The 23,714-nt window shown below is 40.3% G+C and overlaps 1 protein-coding gene and 1 non-coding gene across 3 annotated transcripts; both read right to left on the bottom strand.

Annotated features, from left to right (window-relative positions):
- Nucleotides 1-24: 24 nt before the first annotated feature.
- Rad51 (RAD51 recombinase) lies at nucleotides 25-22,769 on the bottom strand. Of its 2 annotated transcripts, none has more exons than XM_020175997.2 (10): nucleotides 22,546-22,769; nucleotides 21,032-21,120; nucleotides 18,910-19,047; nucleotides 16,554-16,671; nucleotides 14,478-14,569; nucleotides 7,165-7,259; nucleotides 3,350-3,463; nucleotides 2,826-2,955; nucleotides 2,503-2,624; nucleotides 25-1,638 (listed from the first exon to the last, which is right to left on the bottom strand). In XM_020175997.2, exons 2-10 carry the CDS (start codon nucleotides 21,116-21,118, stop codon nucleotides 1,515-1,517), a joined length of 1,020 nt encoding a protein of 339 aa, XP_020031586.1. In that variant the 5' UTR covers nucleotides 21,119-21,120; nucleotides 22,546-22,769; the 3' UTR covers nucleotides 25-1,514. The 2 variants fall into 2 exon arrangements, with proteins under 2 accessions (XP_020031586.1, XP_073921786.1); XM_074065685.1 differs by lacking the exon at nucleotides 22,546-22,769 and adding an exon at nucleotides 21,672-22,160.
- On the bottom strand, nucleotides 6,149-6,252 carry LOC141421012 (U6 spliceosomal RNA). Its single transcript, XR_012445719.1, has one exon. It is a non-coding gene; the product is annotated as a U6 spliceosomal RNA (small nuclear RNA).
- Nucleotides 22,770-23,714: the final 945 nt, after the last annotated feature.

Genomic DNA, 23,714 nt, shown 5'->3' with positions numbered 1-23,714 from the left:
GTAGAAAACGCACCAAATACTTGGTTAATAGTTGTATGTAAGATACAGGCACAGAGTTTATTTTTAGCCCAAACAAGGCTTATTACAATTTTTGCCCCTCTCGTTCATTCTTAGGACCAATAGCACAAAGCCTAAAAAGAAGAATAGGACTATAGGATTGAGATGCTTCTGTTTAAGAACCAACCTTTCCCTCCAGCATCTGTCACTGTGGCCTTATTATGCTATCTCAGGTTTATTTTATGGTAGACAAAAGAGAAGACCTAAGATAGACTCAATTCTGAGAATAAAACAACTTTTGCTATCTAAAACCTAGATAAAGTTTCTAGCTAGTCGCTGAGCACCTTGGATATGATCTGGATTAGAAGTCCTAACTAGCCATGATGCCTTACCTCCTGAGAGTAGTTCAGGCTATAGTCATGTGTTACTGTGCTAATCCTTAATTCTTAAAGGACGGAACTACTTTAAAATCAAAGCTGAATTAATTTGACTAGATTCTTCCTGTTGGCCTATGTGTAGTTGCACTTCAGAGATTTTCAGGGCCTCTCCTCCCAGTACTGGCAGAGAGGCTAGCAGGTTAAACCTGTCACAAGCAGAAATACAAAGGGGAGGAAGAGAAGTAGCTCAAACCCTTGACGTACAACTAGACAAAGAACACAGGGAGTGTGGTACGTTGGTCTTGTAGTATTTTCCTTAGGGTGAAGAAGATACACTCAGTCATGAGTGTAGGACTTCCTTTTCAGTTTTCAGAAAAGTCCACAGAAACTGATCAAACTATCCAGCTCTACAGGACATATGGAAACCCCATCTTAGAATATTTAGCTGGCACTAGAATAACTCCTACAAACAGTACATGCACTACAAATACTTTATTAGCAGACTCACAGTCAATCTGCTTATTTAGCCCTTGAAATACTTCAGACTCCAGAATTGTCCTAAGTTAGTCTGAGCAGTAAGAAAAAGACCCAAGTAAGCGATGATGAAGCCCAGCAGGACGCATGTAAGATTCCTTAACCAAAAACAAAATTTTATGAGTTCAGGCATTCAACTTTAAAACCTGCTTGTGATTGACAGATGAGTATTACTGACAAAAGAAAAGAACCTGTGAAGAGACCCATTTCCTTAGCTACAGAGCTCAGGCATTTTATCTTGCCATTATTCAGAAATGAGAGAAGAGTCAGGTCTCCAGCTTTAGTCTTGGAGACATAAGATTGTTTGGTAGATAGCTGATAGACCTGAGTCCACCCAAGGCACTATGTCAAAGGTATTTCATACCTCTCCTCCAAACACCAGCGATAATAGACATTAACACACCGGAAGGAATAAACATTTCAGATCAGTTTGAGTACTGACCTATCTCCTATTTACAGGATCAGAAAAGCTGGTACAAATAGCTGTTTTTCCGGAAGCCTTGTCTTGGCAGTCACAACAGGAAGAGACTTGTGAAGAACCCCAGGGAGCATCCTCTCTATTAGGCTGTAGCACTTAAAGTTTATCACAGGAAAACAGCCAATGATTCAGTCTTTGGCATCTCCCACTCCATCCGCATTGATGGCAAACATAGCTTCAGCTTCAGGAAGGCAGGGAGAGTCATAGATTTTGCAGATTCTGGTTTCTCCTCTTCCTTTCCTCAGGTATAGTCTGATTCAAAGACAGATCAAACCATGGAATTATATAATTAAACAGTTCCATTCCTGACTTTATGATAGAGCCAATTTTTAAAGACATATATCTTTCCAGAAGGATTTTAGGGCTCTTTCTAAGTGTATTTAGTGTACTTCCAATATGGAGGAATCCATTTCTGCTCTGAATCCCCTTAGTGGAATGCTCATATTGAAGCAAACTATTCTTTTTCCTCTTAGTGGTTTGAACTAAGGGCTTTGCACTTGAAGAGCAGGTGCTCAACCATTTGAACCACATCTTTAGTCCATTTTTCTCTAGTTATTTTGGAGATGGGGGTCTTGAGAACTACTGCTCAGGTTGGCCTCAAATCTCCCAATCTCAGCCTCTCAAGTGGCTAGGATTACAGAAGCCACTGGTACTTGCAAACTTTCTCTTTTTAAATAGGAAAAGAAACTGGGAGAGTGGCTCTAGTTGTAATACACCTGCCTAGCAAGTGTGAAACCCTGAGTTTAAACTCCAGTACCACCAGAAAAAAATAAAAATAATCGGCTCTATTACTGTGTCACACCTGTAGCCTTTGTCTGCTTTAGTTTGTTAATCAGATAGGGTCTTGCTTTTTTTTGCTGGGCTAGCTTCAAACCACAATCCTATCTCCACCTCCTGAGTAGCTGGGATTATAGCAGTGTGCTAACTTAATACCTTTATGAATTAAAAGCAAACCCCTGTACCAACCAGAGCATGACAATTAAATTTAGCAAGAGTCCCAAGTATCTAATTATACAACAGCAGCTTTAATAGGGTTCAGATGGAAATGTGCTTCTGTCTGTCTCATGGTTAACATGATGTTCATTCTGAGAAGAAGCGTGTCTGCCATCACCTTACCTGGTTGTTGATGCATGGGCGATGATGTTTCCTCCAATAGGTTTTTTGGGATCTGCAGCAAACATAGCTGCTCCATCCACTTGGGCTACCACCTGGTTGGTGATTACCACTGCTACACCAAACTGATGGGAAAAGTTGTCAGTTTGTTGGCCACAGTCATTACAAGAACCTTAATCCCTGTTACCACTCCCCCCACAAAACAATGAATAACTGTTTCTTTTTTCTAAACTCCTAACTCAATGATACAGGCATGATGTCCAAGCTTCTCAGCCGGGTTCTTGTAGCCACCGAGAAGGCTTCTTTGTCCTTTCCCTACAGCTTACCTCATCAGCAAGCCGCAGAAGCATCCGCAGAAACCTGGCCAAGTGCATCTGTCTGGCTGACAGCTCTCCTCGACCTGAGTAGTCTGTTCTGTACAGGGCGGTAGCACTGTCTACAATAAGAAGTGCGTATCTATGGGGAACGAGAAATTCTCTGAAACAATTTCTAGCCAGTGTCAGATTCTGCTCCCTTCCTCACCTCCTGAAAATCTGCTATGCATAGTTTCACTTGAAATGGATGTTTTGTTAAAATATTTGTACAGCATTCACATCTGAGGAAGTTTTTTCTTGCTGTTGTTTGGACAGACCTGACCAACAAGGCCTCATGCATGATAGGAAAGTGACCTCCCACCAAGCTGTACCTCCAACCCTGGCTTCATTTCTAGTGACTTGACCTACACCACAAAGCAAGGGTGTCAAAATAGGAGCTAAAACTTAAGTACCTCCATTTCTAAATTAAGTTACTATTAACAAGATTCAAGGGAAGGGTTCTGGGAACATATGTAGTGTGTTCACTTAGCACATACCTAGATTCTACCATCATGGCTGATGCTTGATAAAGAAGCTGGGTCTGGTGGTCTGTGTTGAACCCTCGAGCATATGCTACATTATCCAGGACATCACTGCCAGAGAGGCCGTATCTAGAAAACAGAACATTTTTAGGTCGCACAGAGAAATCATGCAGACTGGAAATAATCTCTAGTACTTACATTACCTGGATGGGCAGGTAAGAAGTGTTGACTGGCTTCAAGGCCCAAGTGTATAATTTGCACTCTATTAGGAAGTTTAGGCAAGCTATATAGAGATGACAGTAGCAACTACTTTGGATAAATCTACCTGCAAAGACTTAAGGAAAAATCAAATTTATTCTTGAGGACTTCTGAACTAGAATGATAATTTCCCATCATAAGGAAACAATATTCTTCCAGAAAAATCAAGGATAACATGACAGAATTTGGAAAATCAAAACTAATCAAAGAATAATATAAATTTTTGCTATATGTGAATAAAACCTATGTAAGGATTCCAAACTGTAAGAAGTTCAAGAAAAGTGAATACATGTATTTCATTTCTTCTAAATGAAGAAAAACTAGTTACAATTTAGAATATGTGACATACATCTCGTTAGATAAAATGAGTGACACTTTAATTCCTCTTAAGGCTCAATGATTTTTTTCTTTTCATTTAAAAGGGCAAATAAGTTGTGTGTGGTGACTCACACGTATAATCCCAGCTACTTGGGAGATGGAGATCAAGAGGATCACAGTTCAAAGAACGCCTGGGGTGAGACCTCATCTCAACCAATAGCTAGGTGGTGCACACTTGTCATCCCAGCTACACATAAATAGCAGGACTGTGGCTCCTATTAGCAAAGTAATGGAAACAACTAGGGAAGTGGCTTAGGTGATAGAGCACCTGCCTAGTAAACCTAAGGCCCTGGTTTCAAACTTGACACACACAAATAAGGAGCCACCTGCACCTGAGCAGAACTGTAAATGTAAATGCAACATTCATAAACAGATTCAGCACCCTCATATCCTGTATTCTACTATCCAGTCTGAATATGGGTTTTTTGAGGGAGGAAGGGGCAGTACTGGGGTTTAGACTCAGGACTTTGTGCTTGCTAGGCAGAAGCTCTATCACTTGAGCTATGTCCCCAGCCCTTTTTGCTTCAGTTATTTTTCTAGTAGGTCTTGTGGTTTTTGGCTAGGCCAGCCTGAATGATAATACTTCTATTTACACCTCACATGTAGCTGGGATGGTAGGTATGCACCACTGTACTTGGCTTGTAGATTGAGATGAGTCTTGCTAACATTTTGGCCTTGTTTGGCCTGGAACTACAATTCTCAGATTTTCATATCCCAAGTACATAGGATTATAGGCATGAAACATTATGCCTACCCTGAGTACTTCTTACTTAAATGTTACTGGACAGGCTTAGTAACTGTCCAAAAGGCAATTCTTCAACTAGTAAATTAGAGTACTTAAAAATCTGAATTGTAGCTGAGCATGGTGGTGCATGCCTATAATCCCAGCACTTGGGAGGATGAGGCAGGAGGATTGAGAGGTCAAGGTCAACCTGGGCTACACAGTGAGAACTTGTCTCAAAAAAGTGATTGTCAAAACAACTTTGGGAAGGAAGATACTGTTCAGTATAAATATATTCAGAAAACTAGGGTCAGGTTGTAAGAATTGACCTTTTTGATGAAAATTGGAATTTGAATTTAGGGCTTTGCCCCTGCAAATTCAAGAAGGGGGTCTTGAGAGCCATTTGCCTTGATCCTCTTGATCTCAATCTCCCAATAAGCTAAGATTACAAGCATGAGCCACTGGCACCTGGCAGGAATTTTTTCTTGACAGAGATTCTATAAATAATTGCAAAGGTATGCAATTATTGATCCAACCCAATTTTATGCCTCAATGGCTTACATTCAATTGACTGGATTCCTCAAAATATACAGTGTGAAAACGAATTTGATTATAATAATCAAATTAGAATATTCTCAATTCACTCAGGTACATTCCAACTGAGTCTGACAGCCTAACGTGCAACTAAACTCTTATTTAATCACTAGGTTTCAGTAAAATGTGTGGTGAGGACTAAATGATCATATTTGACCTTAGAGAAGGAAAAATAGCTAAAATAAATTTTAGTTTATTTGAAAGCTGTTTTAGGAGAGGCTGAGGCAGGAGGAACTTGGATTTGAAGCCAAGCTGGGCTACATAGTGAGACTGTGTCTAAATAAATAAAATTAACCTGTTAAATAAGAAAGAAATTGATGAACTTTAGTAAATGCTAAGTACACCTAATTAAAGAACATTTCCATCACCCTCAAAAGATACCAAGTCCATTTGCAGCCATTCCCCATTCCACCTCTCAGTAGCCATAATCTTATGTTGTTACTGTGGTCACCCTCTGATACCTGCCTTCCAAGTACTATGCTTAACTTTTTAAGAAACCGTGAACTATTTTGAAAGTAAATGTACCACTTACATGCTAACCAGCAATGTCTGAGGGTTCCAGTTCCTCTATATTCTTATCAACATTTGTTACTATGTCTTTTGGAGACAGGTCTCACTATGTGGCACACAATCTGCCTGTTCTTGACTCCTAAAATCTGGGATTACAGGCATGTACCACAACGCCGAGCTCGTTACTGTCTTTTTGATTACAGCTCTCTTGGTGGGTATGAACTGATAGCTCACTGTGGTTTTAATTTGCATTTCCTTGATGGCTACTGATGTTGAGACTCTGTCCATGAGCTTATCAGACATTTGTATAACCTCTTTGTAGAAATATTTATTCAAACTCTTTGATCACTTTTTTTTTTATGGAACGCTTCACGAATTTGCGTGTCATCCTTGTGCAGGGGCCATGCTAATCTCTGTATCATTCCAGTTTTAGTATATGTACTGCCGAAGCGAGCACCTCTTTGATCATTTTTAAATTCGGTTGTCTTTTTATTGTTGGGCTGTAAAACTTCTTTATATATTCTAGATACTAGACTCATCAAGATATGATCAGCATTTTTTTTCCTCGTTCTTTAGGTTGTTTTTTCATTTTCTTGATACTGTCCTTCGAAGCACAAAAGTGTTTAATTTTGGTGAAATCTAACTTGTATTTATTTTTCATTCGTTTTTTTTTTGGGTGGGACTGGATTTTAAACTCAGGATTTCACACTTGCAAAGCAGGTGCTCTATCACTTGAGCCACACCTCAGGTCATTTTGCTCTGGTTATTTTGGAGATGGGGGTCTCATCAACTATTTTCTTGGGCTGGCCTCGAAACGCAATTCTCCCAATCTCAGCTTCCCAAGTAGCCAGGATTACAGGTGTAAGCAACGGGCCTCTGGCTTTATTCATTTTTGAGACTGGGTCTTGTTCCAGAGCTCAGGCTTGCCTCCCAGTGCTGGGATTACAGGTGTGCACAGTGTGTCTGTCTCTCTGAGCTTTTTCATCACCACAACTGAAACACTGTACACTTGTGGCTTATACGTATAATCCTAGTTACTCAGGAGGCAGAGATCAGGAGGATGGTGGTTCAAAGTCACCTCAGGCAAACAGTTTGTAAGACCCTATCTCAAAAATACCCAACACAAAGAAACAGGGCTGACAGAAAGGCTCAAGTGGTATAGCATCTGCCAAACAAGTGGGAGGCCCTCAGTTTAAAGCCCGGTATAGCTACAACAAACAAAAAAGAAAATGTTTTTTTTTTTTTTTACTCAGAAAGGGTCATTCTTTTGAACTTTGGTATGAAGAGTGGTAGAAGAGACATTTTCCAGCCAAACTAACCTTGGAGTGATAGGTTAGCCATAGTCTTCTCATCTAATTTAGTAACCTACCTCTCAGCCACTGCCAGCAGCCGTTCTGGCCTAAAGGTGCCCTCTGTGTCAATGTACATGGCCTTTCCTTCACCTCCACCTCGGTCAATGGGAAGCTAGAGAGAAAAAAAGGAACAGTGAAATGGTCACTATTTCTGATACAGCTGACCAAAGTCCTCATGATGGGTCTAGAATTCCTCCCACTCCCAATAAAGGAAAAACAAACACTTTAAAAGTGACCATCAGAGTTAGCAAACAGGCATTCTCCTAAACAGACATACAATTTAGAAGATATGGAGCTCACTGTGGATCACAGAACATACAGCTAGAGTCTAGTCAGAATGGATTATGTGCAAATACAGTCCAGAGAACAAGGTAAAGTTCAGACTGAATACCAACGGAAGACTGATCAGTTCAAGAGTACAAATATTTGAGATCATTTACCTTAGATTTAATCAATAAGGGATGCTAGTCTAATACTCAATTTTAGTATGTCCAAACCAAACTTACGGTTCACTTTACTGAACATCTCAATCCTGAGAGCTACACAAAGGGGCTTGTCAGTGCCCCAGAGGCACTATGAGCAAGAAAGAAAAATGGTATTTGTTCCAATAGTATATACAGATGCTAAAAATGAACAAAGGAAAAACCATTTTTCTTTTTTCGGTAGTACTGGAGGTTGAACACAGGGCCTCTCACTTGTTTAGGTAGGTGCTCTATCACTTGGGCCACTCCATCAGCCCTAGAGGTTTTTTTAAAAAAGAAAACTGTTTCATGAGCCACTTGAAGAAATGTGCTTTAGGCTATGATCCCGTATCTGGCACCTTTTAAATCTTCTCAAAGTTTTAAGTGAATGACGAAGGATAGTTTCCAACCTAGAAATCTACTTTAGAGCCACAATTCACCTTTAAATTCTAACATTAAGTGCCTGGTAGCACCATTTTTTTTTCTCTTATCTTTGAGGAATTTTTTTTAAATTATAAAAGAAGGAAATACCTGGGGTAAAAATTCAAACAACATAGTGGCTCAGTACCAGTGGCTCACACCTCTGATCCTAGCTACTTGGAAGACAGAGATCAGGAAGACTGCAGTTCAAAACCAGCTAGGGCAAATAGTTCCTGAGACCTTATCTCGAAAAGAAAATACCCAACAATAAAAGGCTGGTGGAGTATCTCAGGTGGTAGCCTCAACCTAGCAAGTGTGAGGCCGAGTTCAAAATCCCCAGTATCACACACATGCAAAAAAAAAAAAAAAATTGAAAATTTTTTTTACCACTCCCCATCTCTGAGAAATAACCTTCTAAGATTATATTCTGTGAATTTCCCCATAAACACTTTATATATGGTTCAACCACTTACTATGACTGAGAGCATTCTCAGCTCTTTTCTGTAAAATGCAGATAAAACCCACCTATGGGATTTTTTCAAAGATTAAAGTGAAACAATTTATATAGTGTTTAAACATTGTCTGATAAGCAGAAAGTACTTTCAAGATATAATCCCCCAATTTTTAGGGTACAGATTTTAATGTATACTTAGTTACAAAAGGCTTTGTTAACTTAGAAGGGGAAAATTATAATTTGGAAGATTGGCAGATAAAATATTTCAAATCATGGGAATGTATGGAAGGAACAAAGGACATGCATACAACAAAAAAGGGTCTCAATCCAGTAAAGATTTGGAACCCCTGGCCATTACAACAGAAAGCAGAAGCTGCCTTGGTTCTTAGAGAGGAAATCAGGTGAGCGAGGCGCCCTTTCTCTCACCCTGTAGTATCTGCAGGGCTATCATGAGAGGTTCTTTTGTAAATGAGTAGACTTCTTCAGGCAGAAGGGAGGCTATAGGTGACAGGGCACAGGAAGGCAGACTGACTGTTGGGGAGCAGACAACATTACAGGGCCAGCTGGGCCAGTGGCAGCCTGGAGCAGACGCGGAAGAATGGACTATATGCTCTTTCCCAGCATATAGTCTTATTTTGCTCTCTCCACCTTGCCATTTTATGTTACTGCACTGTCAGGTTAGCAGTTGTTAAATTAGTACCATAATTTAATTATGCTTCCTATTTTATAACAATACATGTTATTTCTCACTTTTATCATTTTAACAATGCTGTTGTGTAAATTCTCTCCTTATTTACCTCTGGAAATATATAAAACATCCTGCAAGATAACTTTTCTGTGTAGGTGTGGCTGGCACTGCATGTCTATAATCCTAGCATTTGTGAGGTGGAGTTCAGTGAATAAGACAGCCTGGGCTAGATGGTGAGACTATCTTAAAAACATCCAATGAATTTTATGATAAAAAGCATGTGCGTGTTTGGGTTTTTGGTCTTTGTTGGTATGAAATAGGGACTCGCTGTGTAGCCCAGGCTGACCTTTAACTCATAATCCTCCTGCCTGGATTCCAGGCATGTATCACCATGCCTGGTGAGCCAGTTTTTTTTTTTTTGCAGTACTGAGGTTTGAATTCAGATTCTCAGGCTTGTTAGGGTGCTTTACCCCTTGAGCCACTCAGGCAGTCCCAAGCATGTGGTTTTAACATTGTTGGGTGCTTCTCAGAAACCCTAGTAGCACCCAAAAAAAAAAAGGAAAAGAAGGTCTTTGCTGAATTTTAAGATAATTCTAATACTTCAAACAAGTACAAGTTGCTTATTTTGTAACCTAACTGTAGCAGTAATCTAGTAACCTAACACCTCTCTATACCTTTGCTTCCAGTTTTCTTTTTTTTTGGTGGTACTGGGGTTTGAACTCAGGGCCTCACATTTGCTAGGTAACCACTCTACCATGTGAGCCACTATGCCAGCCATTTTTTGTGTTGGGTATTTTCAAGATAGGGTCTTACAAACTATTTCCCTGAGCTGGCCTCAAACAGTGATCCTCCTGATCCTGCCTTCTGAGTAGGAAGGATTACTGGTATGAGCCACCTGTGCCTGGCTGGTTCCAACTCTTAAGATTGGTGAAATACAATCTTTTTTGAGTTGTCATGGCAATGATGGATAGTGTATACTGTACTCTAAATGTTTATTCCACACCAATCCTTTTGAAACATGGAGAAAACATTTCTATTTAAAAAGGTCACATATCATGTTTAATGACCCATGTCAGGTTGAATTGTTTGTTGTTTATTTATTTTCTTTTTTGAGACAGATCTCACCTAAATGCTTGATCTTCCTGCCTCAGCCTCGTAAATGCTAGGAGTACAGGCATGTACCCCCATAGCAGACTAAAATCCGCATTTTTGGCATATGTCATCTTTTACCATAACACAGCATTATACTGATATAACATTTTTGATAAAGTACTATTTGAATTAAGAAGAAATTATAAAGGATGGTTCTTAACTTGTTTTCTAAGGGGGAAAAAAAAAACCAAGAGAATTTATATATTTGACGTCTAAATGGATAACTGAGGCTGGCAGGGTGGCTGAAGTGGTAGAGCACCTGCCTAGCAAGTGTGAGGCTCTGAGTTCAAACCCCAGTGGTGCCAAATTAAAAAGGATAACTGAGTTCCAAGAACTACTGTTACTTCATTGAGAAACAATAACTCACACTTGAGAGAAGAAGAGTGATACACTGCTGAATTTTCTGCTTATGAAATAAAATTACTTTTCAGGATTAAATTTGAAAATTAGCACTACAGAACTGTGGATGAAGGTTTCCCTTTTATAAGAGTTTTGTTTTTTACCAGAGCTTAAACTTCCATTTGGCAATTTCTTACCTTTGAAATGTTAACATTTGCTAACTTCTGGATATCCTTCTGGTTATACCAAAGAAAAAATATGGCTTTTTTCCCCTTGAACTGCCTGCAGCATCATATCCTAATTTAGAAAGGTTTACCAAATCTATTATATATATTGAAAAAAAATGGTGAATAGCTCTTGTTAGCTAAATAAACTGATACAGGTTGGTAGGGTTTGGCTATTAATTAGCCCTGGAGAATGAGGTTTTAGATAAAAAAGATTTTTTTGAAACAAACAAACAAAAACTCACATTTGGAAAGACACTAGGAAATTTCTCTAACACAGTGATTAAAAAAAAGTTATTCTTGAACTCTACCAATCCTTATGTATTTTACATCCTTATATACTTTAGTGGTAGAGCACTTGCTTAGTGTGAATGAGGCCCTAGATTGAATTCCTCCCCAGTACTGCCAAAGGAAAAAAATGTTATGTCCATGGCAGAACTGAGAATAATCAATCTATATTAGAACAATGAAATTTTTGGCTGGGTGTATGGCTAAAGTGGTACAGTACCTGCCTAGCAAGCACAAGGCCCTGAGTTTAAACCACAGCACTACTAAAAACAAAAAATAAACTAATGACATTGTCTTCAAAATATCTAAAACTGGCCAGGTACAGTGGCTCAAGCCTATAAATCCTAGCTTCTTGAGAGGTGGAGATTGGGAGGATTGCAGTTTGAGCCAGCCAGGGCAAAAATTTGAGAGAGCCCATCTCAACCAATGGCTTGACATGGTATCACAAGAACCTGTCATCCCAGCTATGCAGAAAACACAAATAGGAGGATTGCTGTTCAGGTGGGCCCAGAAATAAAGCAAGACCCTATCTCAAAAATAACCAACATAAAAAGAGCTGCAGGAGTGGCTCAAGTGATAAGACTACCTACTGGCAAGCTCAAGGCCATGAAACCAAACCACCAAAAGAAAAAATTCTTAAAATTGTAATAAAGCCTGAAGAGATCTTAACACAAGAGTTGGTCTATCAAAATGGTCCAGACTCAAGGGTAATTTGTTAACTGGCCACTCACAACAGCATATCCTTAGAATATTAGGAAAAGAAAAAAGGGCTCCACCATGAAACACTGCTTGAAGTTGTAGAATAAGGAAAAATTCGCTTTCTCTTTTGTATCTTATTCCCCTCTGCCATAAATCTTTCATTTCCAGAGATTCCACTGTTACTTCTTCTGTATGATGTAGTTCCATATCCCTCAAGACTGTTAGGCATAGCTGCAGTCCAGCTACTTAGGAGGTTGAGACAGAAGATCACTTGAGCTGAGGAGTCTGAGATTAGCCTGAACAACACAGACCTTGCCTCAAAACACTACCAGGCACAGTGGCAGGGAGGTAGAGATTAGAGCCATTCAAGGCCAGGTAAGGCAAAAAAATTAGTGACACCCAATCTCAATCAGTAAACCAAGCATGGTGGCATATATCTGTGATCTCAGCTACATGAGAGGATTGCCATCTGAGGCTGGCCTGGATAAAAACATGATTGTACCTGAAAAGTAGCTAAAGTAAAAAAAGGGCTGGAGGAGACTGGCTCAAGTGGTAAGATTACCTGCTTAGCAAACAAAAGGTCCTGTGTTCAAACCCCTATGCTGCCAAAACCAGAGAAAACAACAAGGAAAACACTGCTAAATGGCCTAAGGGTATATACAGCTCACTGATTTGCCTGGAATGGCAAGACATTGAGCTCAATCCCAGCATCACATACACAAATTTAAAAATACTGCTAGATATTTTCACTAAGAGCCTTTTTTTTTTTTTGTCACTTCCAACCTACCACCTCTAAGTTTGAATTCATCCCTCCATAAAACTATCACCCCTTCCCAAATCCTTTGTAAGATTACAAAATTAATACATTGTTTAGCTAAGGGCTATTTTTTTAAAGGGGGACAGTAAAGTCATTAAGTGTTGCCCTTTATCATATATTCTGCCTGTTTCCCCTTGGTGATTTGTTTGGTCTAACCAGTTAATGCTTTTAGAATTCCTAAATAAAATATTCTCAGCTCTAGTCTTTCCTTTCAATCCATTCAATAGGTTGCTATCAGAATATTTCTGTTACATTTTTCGGTTGAAAAACATGAACAGAATGTGAAAAATTCTTTTCATAACCAAGTTTAAACTTCTTACCTTCACACATGTAGTCTTGTTAAATGTTTTTCTTTTGTCAGCACTGGGTTTGAACACAGAGACCTGTGCTCTTTAGACAGGTGATCTACCATTTGAATCATTCCACCAGCAGTCCCTTATTACATCTTTTTAAGGTTTATTTCCTACAACTTTTCTAAACACCCAGCAGGGCTTTTGTTAATGGGTTTATTGTCTTCTCATATATTATGCTTCCCCATTTCCTATTCCTTTGTCTATCCCATGTGATGCAGTTAAATGCTTATAATTGCTTTGTCTCTCCAAATGTAGGATTCCTCAGTCTCCTGAAATACTGTTTGATATGCAAGGGTAAAGTAACCCCTCTTGCTTCCTGAACAGTTAAGCTACTATTTCCCCTACACCATTCACTTTGCGTCGGGGCATGCCTTAGGACATCTGTTCATTCAAGAATTATGATTGAATAGGACATGGTGACATGTTCTAATAATCCCAGCAGTAGAGATAGGAAGATAGGAGAATCTCAAGTTTGAGGCCAGCCTACACTACACAATGAGACCACCCTGACTCAAAAAAATTATCCAGTGTTTACTGACTGCTGAGCACTGACTTAGCTCCCAGCAATATAGCAGAGAGCAAGCCAGTTAGAGGCTCTACCCTTATGTTTTAAGACCATGGGCTCTAAAGTCTGGCTTAATTCCTCTTTTTACCACTTAAATGCACTATATTAGGCAGTAATTTAATCCAGGAGCATAAGTAAAGAATGAAGAAACTGAAGGGGTCCAGGGAGGATTTTTTTCCTAATAGAGAAAAGAACAGGCACACCTGTGTTCCAATGAGAATAATCTAGGAGAAGTAGGACAGAGTAGTCTTTGAGAAGGTGACAGGAGATGGTTACCAGATTACACTACTAGGATGGACTATGATAGGAAAATGGACTCTTTCTCCATTCTAATTTGAGATAGGAAAAGATGGGGACAAATGTAGCCGATTTATAGATTTAATGTGAAGAGTAGGTTAGGTCATTAGCTGAGTAAGGGACAGAGGTTTGAGGAGAGCAGATAATTGCCTGAGTGACAAAGTATATTTAAATGGAGAAACTCAGTAGATTCATCAGGTAGTACAGAATACTAATTTAAAGTCTGTCATCTTGAATTTAAGGCGACAGCCCGCTAGGGATATAGCCAGTGGCAGAGCACTTGCCTAGCATGCTTAACATTCTGGCTTTGAGCCCTAGCGCTATAAAAAGTGTTTTCAGTCAGCTCTATGGTAAGATTTTTCTTCAGTATGGTCAGTATTTTAGGCACAGGCACTAAGAAGACAGGGTTCAACTAAGATTGACATCTCTTCAAATATGTAAACTGAGGTTATTTGTAAATGAATCATAAAGCAGACCAATGGAGAAAAAAGCAAGGAAAAGTTAGAAGAGGCCTAGGGGATAGTAACAAAGCACTTAAAATTAATTTGATTAGCCAGAGCCCCAACAGCTCACCTGGCATGTCACAGCCAAAGTGTGACAGATCTGGGTCTTCCCAGTTCGGAATTCTCCAAACATCTCTGTGATAGATCCAGTCTCAATTCCACCTAAAAGTATAATAAGATGCACTGTTTAGTACAACATAAACATTTAGAAACTATAGTCATAGCAATATTCTTGGAGCTGATCAAAGATTTTCATATAATTTGGAAATCCAATTTTCAACAAGGAGCAACTGAAAAACTTATCTTGATATAATTATAGATTTATAGGAAGTTACAAAGATGCAAAGAAATGTACAGGGAGGTTCTGTGCACTGGCTTGTTCTCTGCTATACTGCTAGGGGCTAACTTGTTAACTTGCCTCCACAGTGTTAACATCTTGCATAACTATAGCATAGTTATACACAGTGTACTATAGCATATTGATATCAGATGTCAGTATCAGAAAGGTGACATTGGAGGACTGCAGGTGTTAGCTCAGTGGTAGAACACTTGCCTAAGCAAGTACAAGGTTCTGGGTTTGAAACCCAAAAAGCCATAAATTGTAACTGGGCATGGTTGTGCACTCTTACAATCCTAGCTCTTAGGAAGTTGAGCATTGAGAGGTCAAGGTCAGCCTGGGCTACATTATTAACATACTGTCTCAAAAAAAAAAAAAAAAAAAAAAAAAAAAAAACCAAGTAACTTGACATTGGTAGAACCCACAATTTGCTCAGATTTCTCCACATATAAACTCATTTGTGGGGCTATATAGTTTCTAGACAATTTTATTCTATGTGTAGCTTCATGTAACCATCGCCATAAACAAGCTACAGAATTGTACAATCACAGATCAACAAATAGACTTCATAAATGATGAAGTAAGCAGGGCAGTGGTGGCTCACACCTAGCTTCTCTGGAGGCAGAGATCAGAGTTGAAAGCCATCCTGGGCAAACAGTTCACAAACTCTTATCTTGAAAACACCCAACACAAAAAACAGCTGGTGGAGTGGCTCAAGTGGTACAGCATCTGCCTAGCAAGTATGACACTCTGAGTTCAAGTCCCAACACTGCCAAAAAAAGAATTAAGTAGTATTATCTAGAAGTCACTAAATGTTTGTGCACTTAGCATTGTGCTATGTATTTATAGGCATCATTCATTTAATTCCAATAATCAAAGAAGGTATAAAGTCCTTTCATACTCATTTCGAAGAAAACTGATGCACAGAGATATTAAAAACCTTTCACCATGTAATCCAGGCAGCGTATGTTGGGAGTGGTATCACTCAAATTTGAGTGTAATTCCTGGATTTATACTATTTTCTACCCTGAAAAGTGAGAAAGGTTGAATGATTAAATAACTGGGTAAGCATCAAGGACCAAATCTAACCTTACAACAATTAGGACAGCTATACTCTCAGAGTTCAAAACCAGCCAGGTGCAGGTGGCTCACACCTATATCCTAGCTTCTCAGGAGACAGAGATCAGGAGGCTCTTGGTGTGAAGTCAGCCCCAGACAAATAGTTCTTGAGACCCTATTTCAAAAAAAAAGGGCTGGTGGAGTGGTCAAGGTGTAGGCCCTAAATTCAAGCCCCAGTACTGAAAGAAAGAAAAAAACAAACAAAAAAACAATGACTGCCTAGTAAGCATAAGGCCCTGAGTTCAAACACAAGTGCTGCCAAAAAAAAAAAAGTTCAAAACCTTACAGCTTTCCTTAAAGTCCTAAAGACGAATTTGCATTAATATTTTGGGGATGGGAATATAGCTCAGTAGCACAGCGCACATGGCCGGGATATGACGCACATGCACACCCCCCCCCCCACAGTCATTAAATCTTCAACCTTGTGACAGAACACAGTAGGTTATAATCAGTTATAGGCACAGGAAAATTATTCTGTGAGTACAATATTAAATGAAGATTGAATTACTTAATATACAGATAATTATAGTATTTTGAGTCAAGTCCCAACAGCAGGGACAGTAGTCTTTCTTTAGCAACATTCATTCTTCTCTTATGTTGTAATCACATCTAACATATAAATCCTACCCATACATCTTAGTTTTCTTCTATGGCCTGCACGCTTTGCTAACTAGAGTTTATAAACTATACCTTGAAGTAGTTTGTCAAGCTCTTTGGAGCCAGTAGTAATCTGTATGATCTCCGACCGCCTTTGGTGGAATTCAGTTGCAGTTGTGAAACCCATTGGAACTAATTTAGCTGCCTCAGACTAGGAAGAAATAAGAACTATTAGATCAAAATAATACCCGTTGAGTAACCAGAAACATTTCAGATTTAGATTTTTGTCACATTTGGAATGCTTACCTAACAAGGGATTGCGCAAAGCCCTGGGTTTGATCCCCATCATCAAAAACAAACAAACAAAAAAAACCCCAAAAAACAAACAACAAAACACTATTAATTCTGTGTGTGTGTGTGCGCGCGCGCGTATTTTTGGCGGTACTGAGGTTGAACTCAGAGCTGCATGTTTGCTAGGCAGGGATACTACTCTGTGAGCTGCTCTACCAGCCCTTTTTGTGTTGTTTATTTTTGAGATAGGGTGTTCTTACGTTTTATGTTCATGCTGGCCTGCCCTAGAGCCTCCTATTTGTGCTTCCCTTCCAAGATGGGATGACAGGCACGCACTACCACACCCAGCTCTTGGTTGAGATGGAGTCTCCCAAACTTTTTTCACCAGAATGGCCTGGAACCACAATATTCCTACTCTTTACCTCTGAGTAGCTAGGATTAGAGGCTTGAGCCACCATGCGCAGCTATATCTTAATGTATAACGAGATATTAAATAAGTACACAAAATCTCAGATTGGCCATTTGATTAAGCTACATGGCATAACTAAATGCACTGAAGCTACTCAATAATAAATAATGCATTCTTTTTGAAGCTTCTTTAGCTTTTGAAGATTATATTTCAAAGAAAATTTCTTTGGAAGTTTAGCAGTAATCAACAAAATGTATGAAAATATAATTTTGTAGATAACTTTGTTTCACACTACATAAAACTTCAAAGGTAAAGCTGAGCTTAGGGTGTACATTGGTGGTAGGGCACTTATCTAGCTTGCAGGAAGCTCTGGATTAGATCCTTAGCGATGGAAGGAAAAAAAGTGCTGTGTTGAGCCAGGTGTGGTGACACACTGTACTCCAAGCTATTGGGAGGGTGAAGCAAGAGGATCACCTTACAATGAATTCCAGATAAACCTCAGCAACATAGCAACACTGTCTCAAAAAGGAAAAAAAAGGTAAAGCTAATCAAACTGTAAATATACAAATACCAAAGCAATTAGATTCATACAATAAAATGCAGTCATGGAGAATTAAGGGGGCTACAAGAAAAACAGGAAGTGAAGTGTCATTTTTAAGAGGATGAAAATTACGGCATTCTAGTCTTAGTCTTGAGTCATGTACATGTAACGTGACACTGGATAAGATAACCTTTGTATTTAACTTTATAAAATAGAAAATATTGGTCCTGTCTTCTAAGTGTCACTATGAAGGTAAGCTTGAGACCCTGAGTTCAAACCCCAGTGCCACCAAAAAAAAAAAAAAAAAAAAAAAAAAGTAGACTTCAGAAAATTGAAGCAAAAAGATTGGCTTGGGTATAGATCAGTAGTAGGGCTCATACTCAACACAGGAAAAAATCCCTCATATTCCTATCTAGAAATAACAATGTTATTATTTTAGTGTATTTACCCATAGGGCATGTTGTATAAATACATATGTAAATACACACATTTTAAAAACAAATATCGAATATATATATTTTGCTAACCTGCTTTTGTTTTTCCTTCAGAGCTGGGAGCTGAATCCAGGGCCTAAAGCATGCTAGGTCCTGCTGACCTATATTTCCAGCTCTAACTTACATTTTCCTTTTCTTTTTTTTGACACCAGTTTTTAATTTAATGGGAAAAAATGGTTAACAAGAAATCTGGTAGCTGTTTCACTAATAATGCTAATATATAACTTTGTTTGAAATTTTTTTATTAGAGTATATTTGTTATATAGAGGGAATTCATTGTGACAATTCCAAATAGGTTTATATTGTACATTGGTTAGATCACCCCCACTGTCTCTACATTTTCTTGTATCAAGAATATTTTATCAATACTTTTCTAAACTGTTGTAGTGGCTTCATACAGAATGAATGTATTTCTAAGATATGGACCATAATATTTTAAAAAGATAATGGACACTCTAATCACTGCACGTGGGAGTGTAAATTGGAATTGAATCTAGCAATATTTTAGGTCAAATCCCATGACACTGCAATTCTCCACACAAAACTTGAATTCATGCCAGGAGGCTCATGCAAAGATAAAAAACTGATGACTATCAGTCCTAGGAAGACAGACAGGATGCCAAAAGAATGACGGTAGAGGAGGAAGACTATCTTTCATTAGGTACCGTTTTGTACTGTTCCCACTGTGGCCCTAGGTCACATAGCTGTACTTACCAGAATCTTATCAGCTTTGGCCTCACTAATTCCCTTAATATTTATTAGCTCCTTCTTTGGTGCATAGGCAACAGCCTCCACAGTATGGAACCCAGCTTCTTCCAATTTCTTCACGTCATTGGCATTTATGCCACATTGCTGTAAGTAAAGAAAACCATGGATAAAATTAAGCCTCACTTCGCTTATCTAACATGGATACTATGTCATCTCACTACTTCACAGAGATGCTTAAAGAATTGTAATACTGGACAACTGGCAGGGCTCAAGATGTAAAGTACCTGCCTGGCAAGTGCAAGACCAACTTCAAACCTCACCACCACCACCACCCACCCACCCACACACAGTAATACTATATACAAAAGTCTGAGATGTGTGCCCTACATATGAAGCATTAAGTAAATTATGAACCTTTTCATCATCAAAACCAGTAGTTTTAAACTAGCACTATGCCAGGTCTATTAAAATGAGCTCTTATTAACAATTAGGATTAAAACAGTAACTACCAACCTTTTTTGATGGTGCCTCCCAATAATCTTCAAGACCTTGACCTCTAAAGCCACTTTATTTAAACCAATGTTTCCCAACACTCCACATCAAGTACATAGAAAATGTTATTTATATACTATACTAAGTAAATACAGAAGGCCGTCCCCAGGCCAAGAAGAGCAGATCTTGGCATATTAACAATCCCCTGCCTTTTTATTTTATTTTTTTTAAGAACAGTAACTAGAAGGCTCTGCTTTAACAACTGACACTAACAGCAGAGTGTGGAGGTATACACTGTAATCCCAGCTACTTGGGAGGCTGAGGCAGGATGGCAAGTTTTCGACCAGTTTGAGCTACACAGAGTTCCAGGACAGTTTAGACTATACAGCAAGACCCTTGTTCTCCTCCTTCCTCCCAAAAAGAGAGAAAACCACTTTTAGTCAATAAATTTAGGGCTTTGTGCTTGTGAGGCAGGTATTCTACCATTTGCGGCACACCTCCAGCCCAGGCATGACTACTTTCATATGACTTCCTAAAACAAACCACCCAAGGGCTCCTCTTTCTTTCTCCCTATACACAAGGTCAGCTTTGGGTTTGGGGTTTTTTTTTTTGGTGGTACTGGGTTTGAATTCAGAATCTCATGCTTGCTGAGCAAGCACTCTACCACCTGAGCCGCGCCCCTATTTCCTCAGCTTTGGATTTATTTACCACTGAAACCAAAACTTCTGACAGAACATAAGTTAGTGGAAGGATGTATATATTTGGGGTTCAGGGCAGATTTAGGACAGAGCAAAGATGAGTATGTGCCAGCAGAAACTACATATGCTTATTAATATTTAAGTGATACCAATATGTAAGTATACATACATGATGATCATGGCACCATGAGTCATGATACAGGGCTGGGGGTATGGCTCGGTGGTATAGCACCTGCCTAGCATACATGAGGCACTGGGTGAGGTCCCCAGCACCACATAATAAATAAATGTTACAACTCTGAACTCTCAAATGTTCATCACAAATCCATTTAAGTAACTTGTAGTGTCTTGAAGCTTAACTGGAGGTGGATTATGAAAAAGGAGACAGAAGGTGATGGCTTTCCCTCCCACTTCTTTCAGTCCCAATCACCTGCCTCACAAAATAAGGAAAACCCCAGCTTTTTTGCTTGATAGTTTTATGCAGAGTCCCAAGTGGAACTTGGCTCTAATACCCTAGTAACCCCAAGCCCTTCTTCCTGTCTGTAACAGCTTTCTTGTTAGTAACTTCAGCAGAGATCTGGGTCACTGGAAGGAAAGTGCTCCCTCCTCCCTGCATAACTTGTCCAGGCCACAGTAACTCCCTAGACAGTACTTTCATACTCAGTATAAGAAGCAGATTCAACCATGGAATCCTAGGCCTTAGTTTCTGGCAGTCCAGCTCTTAGAAAGAAAAATGACAAAGTAGAAAGAGAACTGTGGACAAAAGAGAACTGGATAGCAAAAACCTACAGCTTTCTACAGAGCCCTGACAACCTCCTGAAACCAAAATTTGGGTTTTGACCTTAGTAAACCTATGGTTTATGTAAAGGTTATATGTTTATTAGGTTGCAGAATGTAGCATAGCATTGTAATTTAAATATGAGCAACGAGGAACATACCTCTAACCGTGAAATAGGTTGTGGGCCAAAGCTTTCTTCTTCTACTGACGTATCTGCATTGCCTTCAAGCTGCATCTGCATAGCCATCACTGAAAAATACAGACAGCTATCAGTATAGACACTAGAGAAATACTGTACTGTTGGGTTACGTATAGAGCTGCAAGCTAGTTTGGCAACAAGTCTCTGAAGAATTATAGCTGGCCCTCCCTACCTTAGGGTTCCCTGTGAGATTCAACCAACAGTGGAATGAAACTACTTTCCACTGAAAAACACTGGGATGGAGGCTGGGCGCAGTGCTCCCAGTTACTCAGGAGGCAGAGATGGGGAGGGTCATGATCAGAGGCCAGTCTGGGCAAAAAAGTTAATGAGACATTATTTCAATCAATAAAGCTGTGTGTGGTGGTGCACGACTGTCATTCAGCTATTCAGGAAGCACAAATAGTTTCTGTCCAGGCTAGCCTGGGCAAAAACTTGAGCTCCTATCCCAAAAATAACTAAAGCAAAAAGGCCTGGGCGGTGTGGCTCGGGTGGTAGAGCACCTGCCTAGCAAGTGAGGCTCTGAGTTCAAACCCATACTGACAAAAGACAAAAAACATTGCTCAGCTTGGAAAGAATTAAAAACAAAACAACTGTAAATTACCTTTAGTAGCTGGAAGCCAGTGGCTCAAACCTGTAATCCTAGCTACTCAGGAGGCAGAGATCAGGAGGATTGCAGTTCCCAGCTCAGGCAAATGGTTTGTGAGACCCTATCTCAAAAAACCCTTCACTAAAAAAGAGCTGGTGGAGTGGCTCAAGGTGTAGGCCCTGAGTTCAAGTCCCAGTACCGCAAAACAACAACAAAACCCCCAGCAATCTGGAGAATCATAAGTTCGAGGCCACCGTGGGCTACGTAGCCAGACCCGTCTCTAACAGCAAACAGGCCGTTATTAAATGGCGTCAGAAATGGCCGGGCGCCCGGGGGAGGCTCCCGGTGTGACGGCATCTGTTTCTCTCTGAGTGCTGATCACATGCTGTTCACTTTGCAATAATTCACGGAGCCGGGCACGCCTGCGAATTAGACACTTCACTTTACAAAGAAAGTAATTTTTTTGCAGCCCAGGCTGACCTTGAACTCTGATCCTTAGACCGGCCTACTTTAGAATTGTTTTTAAGCCAAATCTCACTTCTGATCACTCCCGAGGCATTGCACGAATGAGTCTCCACATTAAACGACGATCTTCTCGGCAACTGGAGGCCAGTGCTTTGGAAGCAGAGGGATGAAGGCCGACCCGGGCCGCGGAAGCCCTCGTGCTAACACCGAACAGCTGTGGCTGCACCTGTCCCGGGCCTGGCTTCTTCGCTGAAGCCACTACGGGGTCTAAAGGATGTCTTCCCTACCACGAACGCTGAGGGTCGGTTAGGGTCGGTTGGGTCCGGGCAGGTCCCTGCTCCGCCATTTTCGGGATCTCAAAAGCGAGGGGTGGAAGAAAGCCTGGGTCGGCTAACTAGAGAGGGGCCGCCCGCGCCGCACTCACCTGGGACTGCAGAGCGGCTCGCTCCACTCACCGCGGGAGCCCCGCTCGTCAAGTCCCCCTGTCCGGCCTTTTGGACACAAGCGAGGAGTTTCGGCTCCAAACTGCGCGCTCCCGGCACACCTCAGCTCCGCTCAGGCCCGCGCGTCTCGCTGCAGACACTCCCAGGCGGGCGACTTTCGGAAATCCCGCCAAATCCTCACGGCAGGTCACGCCGGCGTCGACGTGACGTCGCCCCGCCCTTCTCGGACGCGCAATCTAGCCACTTCCGCCTCTGCCCGCGAGCCGGACAGATGGGCCAAAGGAATTTAAACCTACGAGGTATTGTGAATTTCGGTCTTCCTTCCTCCCAAAGAACTAATTCTAACTTTCCGAGTGGTGCCTTCTTCTCCTTATAAGCAGAGGACTACAAGTCCCAAGAGGAAGCGTGTTCTTCTCCGAACTACATTTCCCAGCACGCACCGCGGCGGACGCTCCTCTTGTTCCGTTTGTGAGACATCGGAACTTGGACCTTGGAATGTTATGGTAATTCAGCACCTCCGAGTCAAATCCCGGATCCAGAAATAGTTCAAGGAATAGTGCTGTCTGTCAGAGGAAGTTTCCGGAAAGTTCTTTAAAGGATGCTAAGAGTAGTTATGTTTAGTGCAGGGTGTTTTGTAGGGAGCTTTGGACTTTCTTCATTAGGTAATGGAGAAATCTTGATTTTGTGATAAATGTTCAGCACAGCTGAGCAGCGGAGTAGGTACACAACCAACACAAACTCAAGGATAACCTTGAAGGCAACGATCCTGGACATATCGCTGGGCATACTGACCTGTTTGGATACCCCAGTCACCCCAAACTATAATGTCCCCACTAGCCATCCTGGGATAGAAAGACTTGCCTTGCTTCCAAGAGCAGATGAAATTGGAAAATGGTTAAACAAGCAATCTACTTAGGACAAGTACTGATGGGTGATTATCTCACCATCACTCTACAAGCATCTTGGAATGCCATAAGTGTACTGGTTTAACGGTGGTACTGACCATTGACAAGCAGCGACTATTTCTAAGAATTTGTGTTTCTGCCTTTCCTTATTGAACGACATTAATTTTAGAATTTTCACAAGTGAGGTTTAAATTACACTCTTTTGAACTTAGTTATGTAAATTACTTGAAGAATTGTATGTACTT

This window comes from Castor canadensis, chromosome 2 (assembly GCF_047511655.1).
Source record: "Castor canadensis chromosome 2, mCasCan1.hap1v2, whole genome shotgun sequence".
Classification (NCBI taxonomy): domain Eukaryota; kingdom Metazoa; phylum Chordata; class Mammalia; order Rodentia; family Castoridae; genus Castor; species Castor canadensis.
The sequence above is the reverse complement of the archived record's forward strand: the minus strand, read 5'-3'. Positions and strand labels throughout refer to the sequence as shown.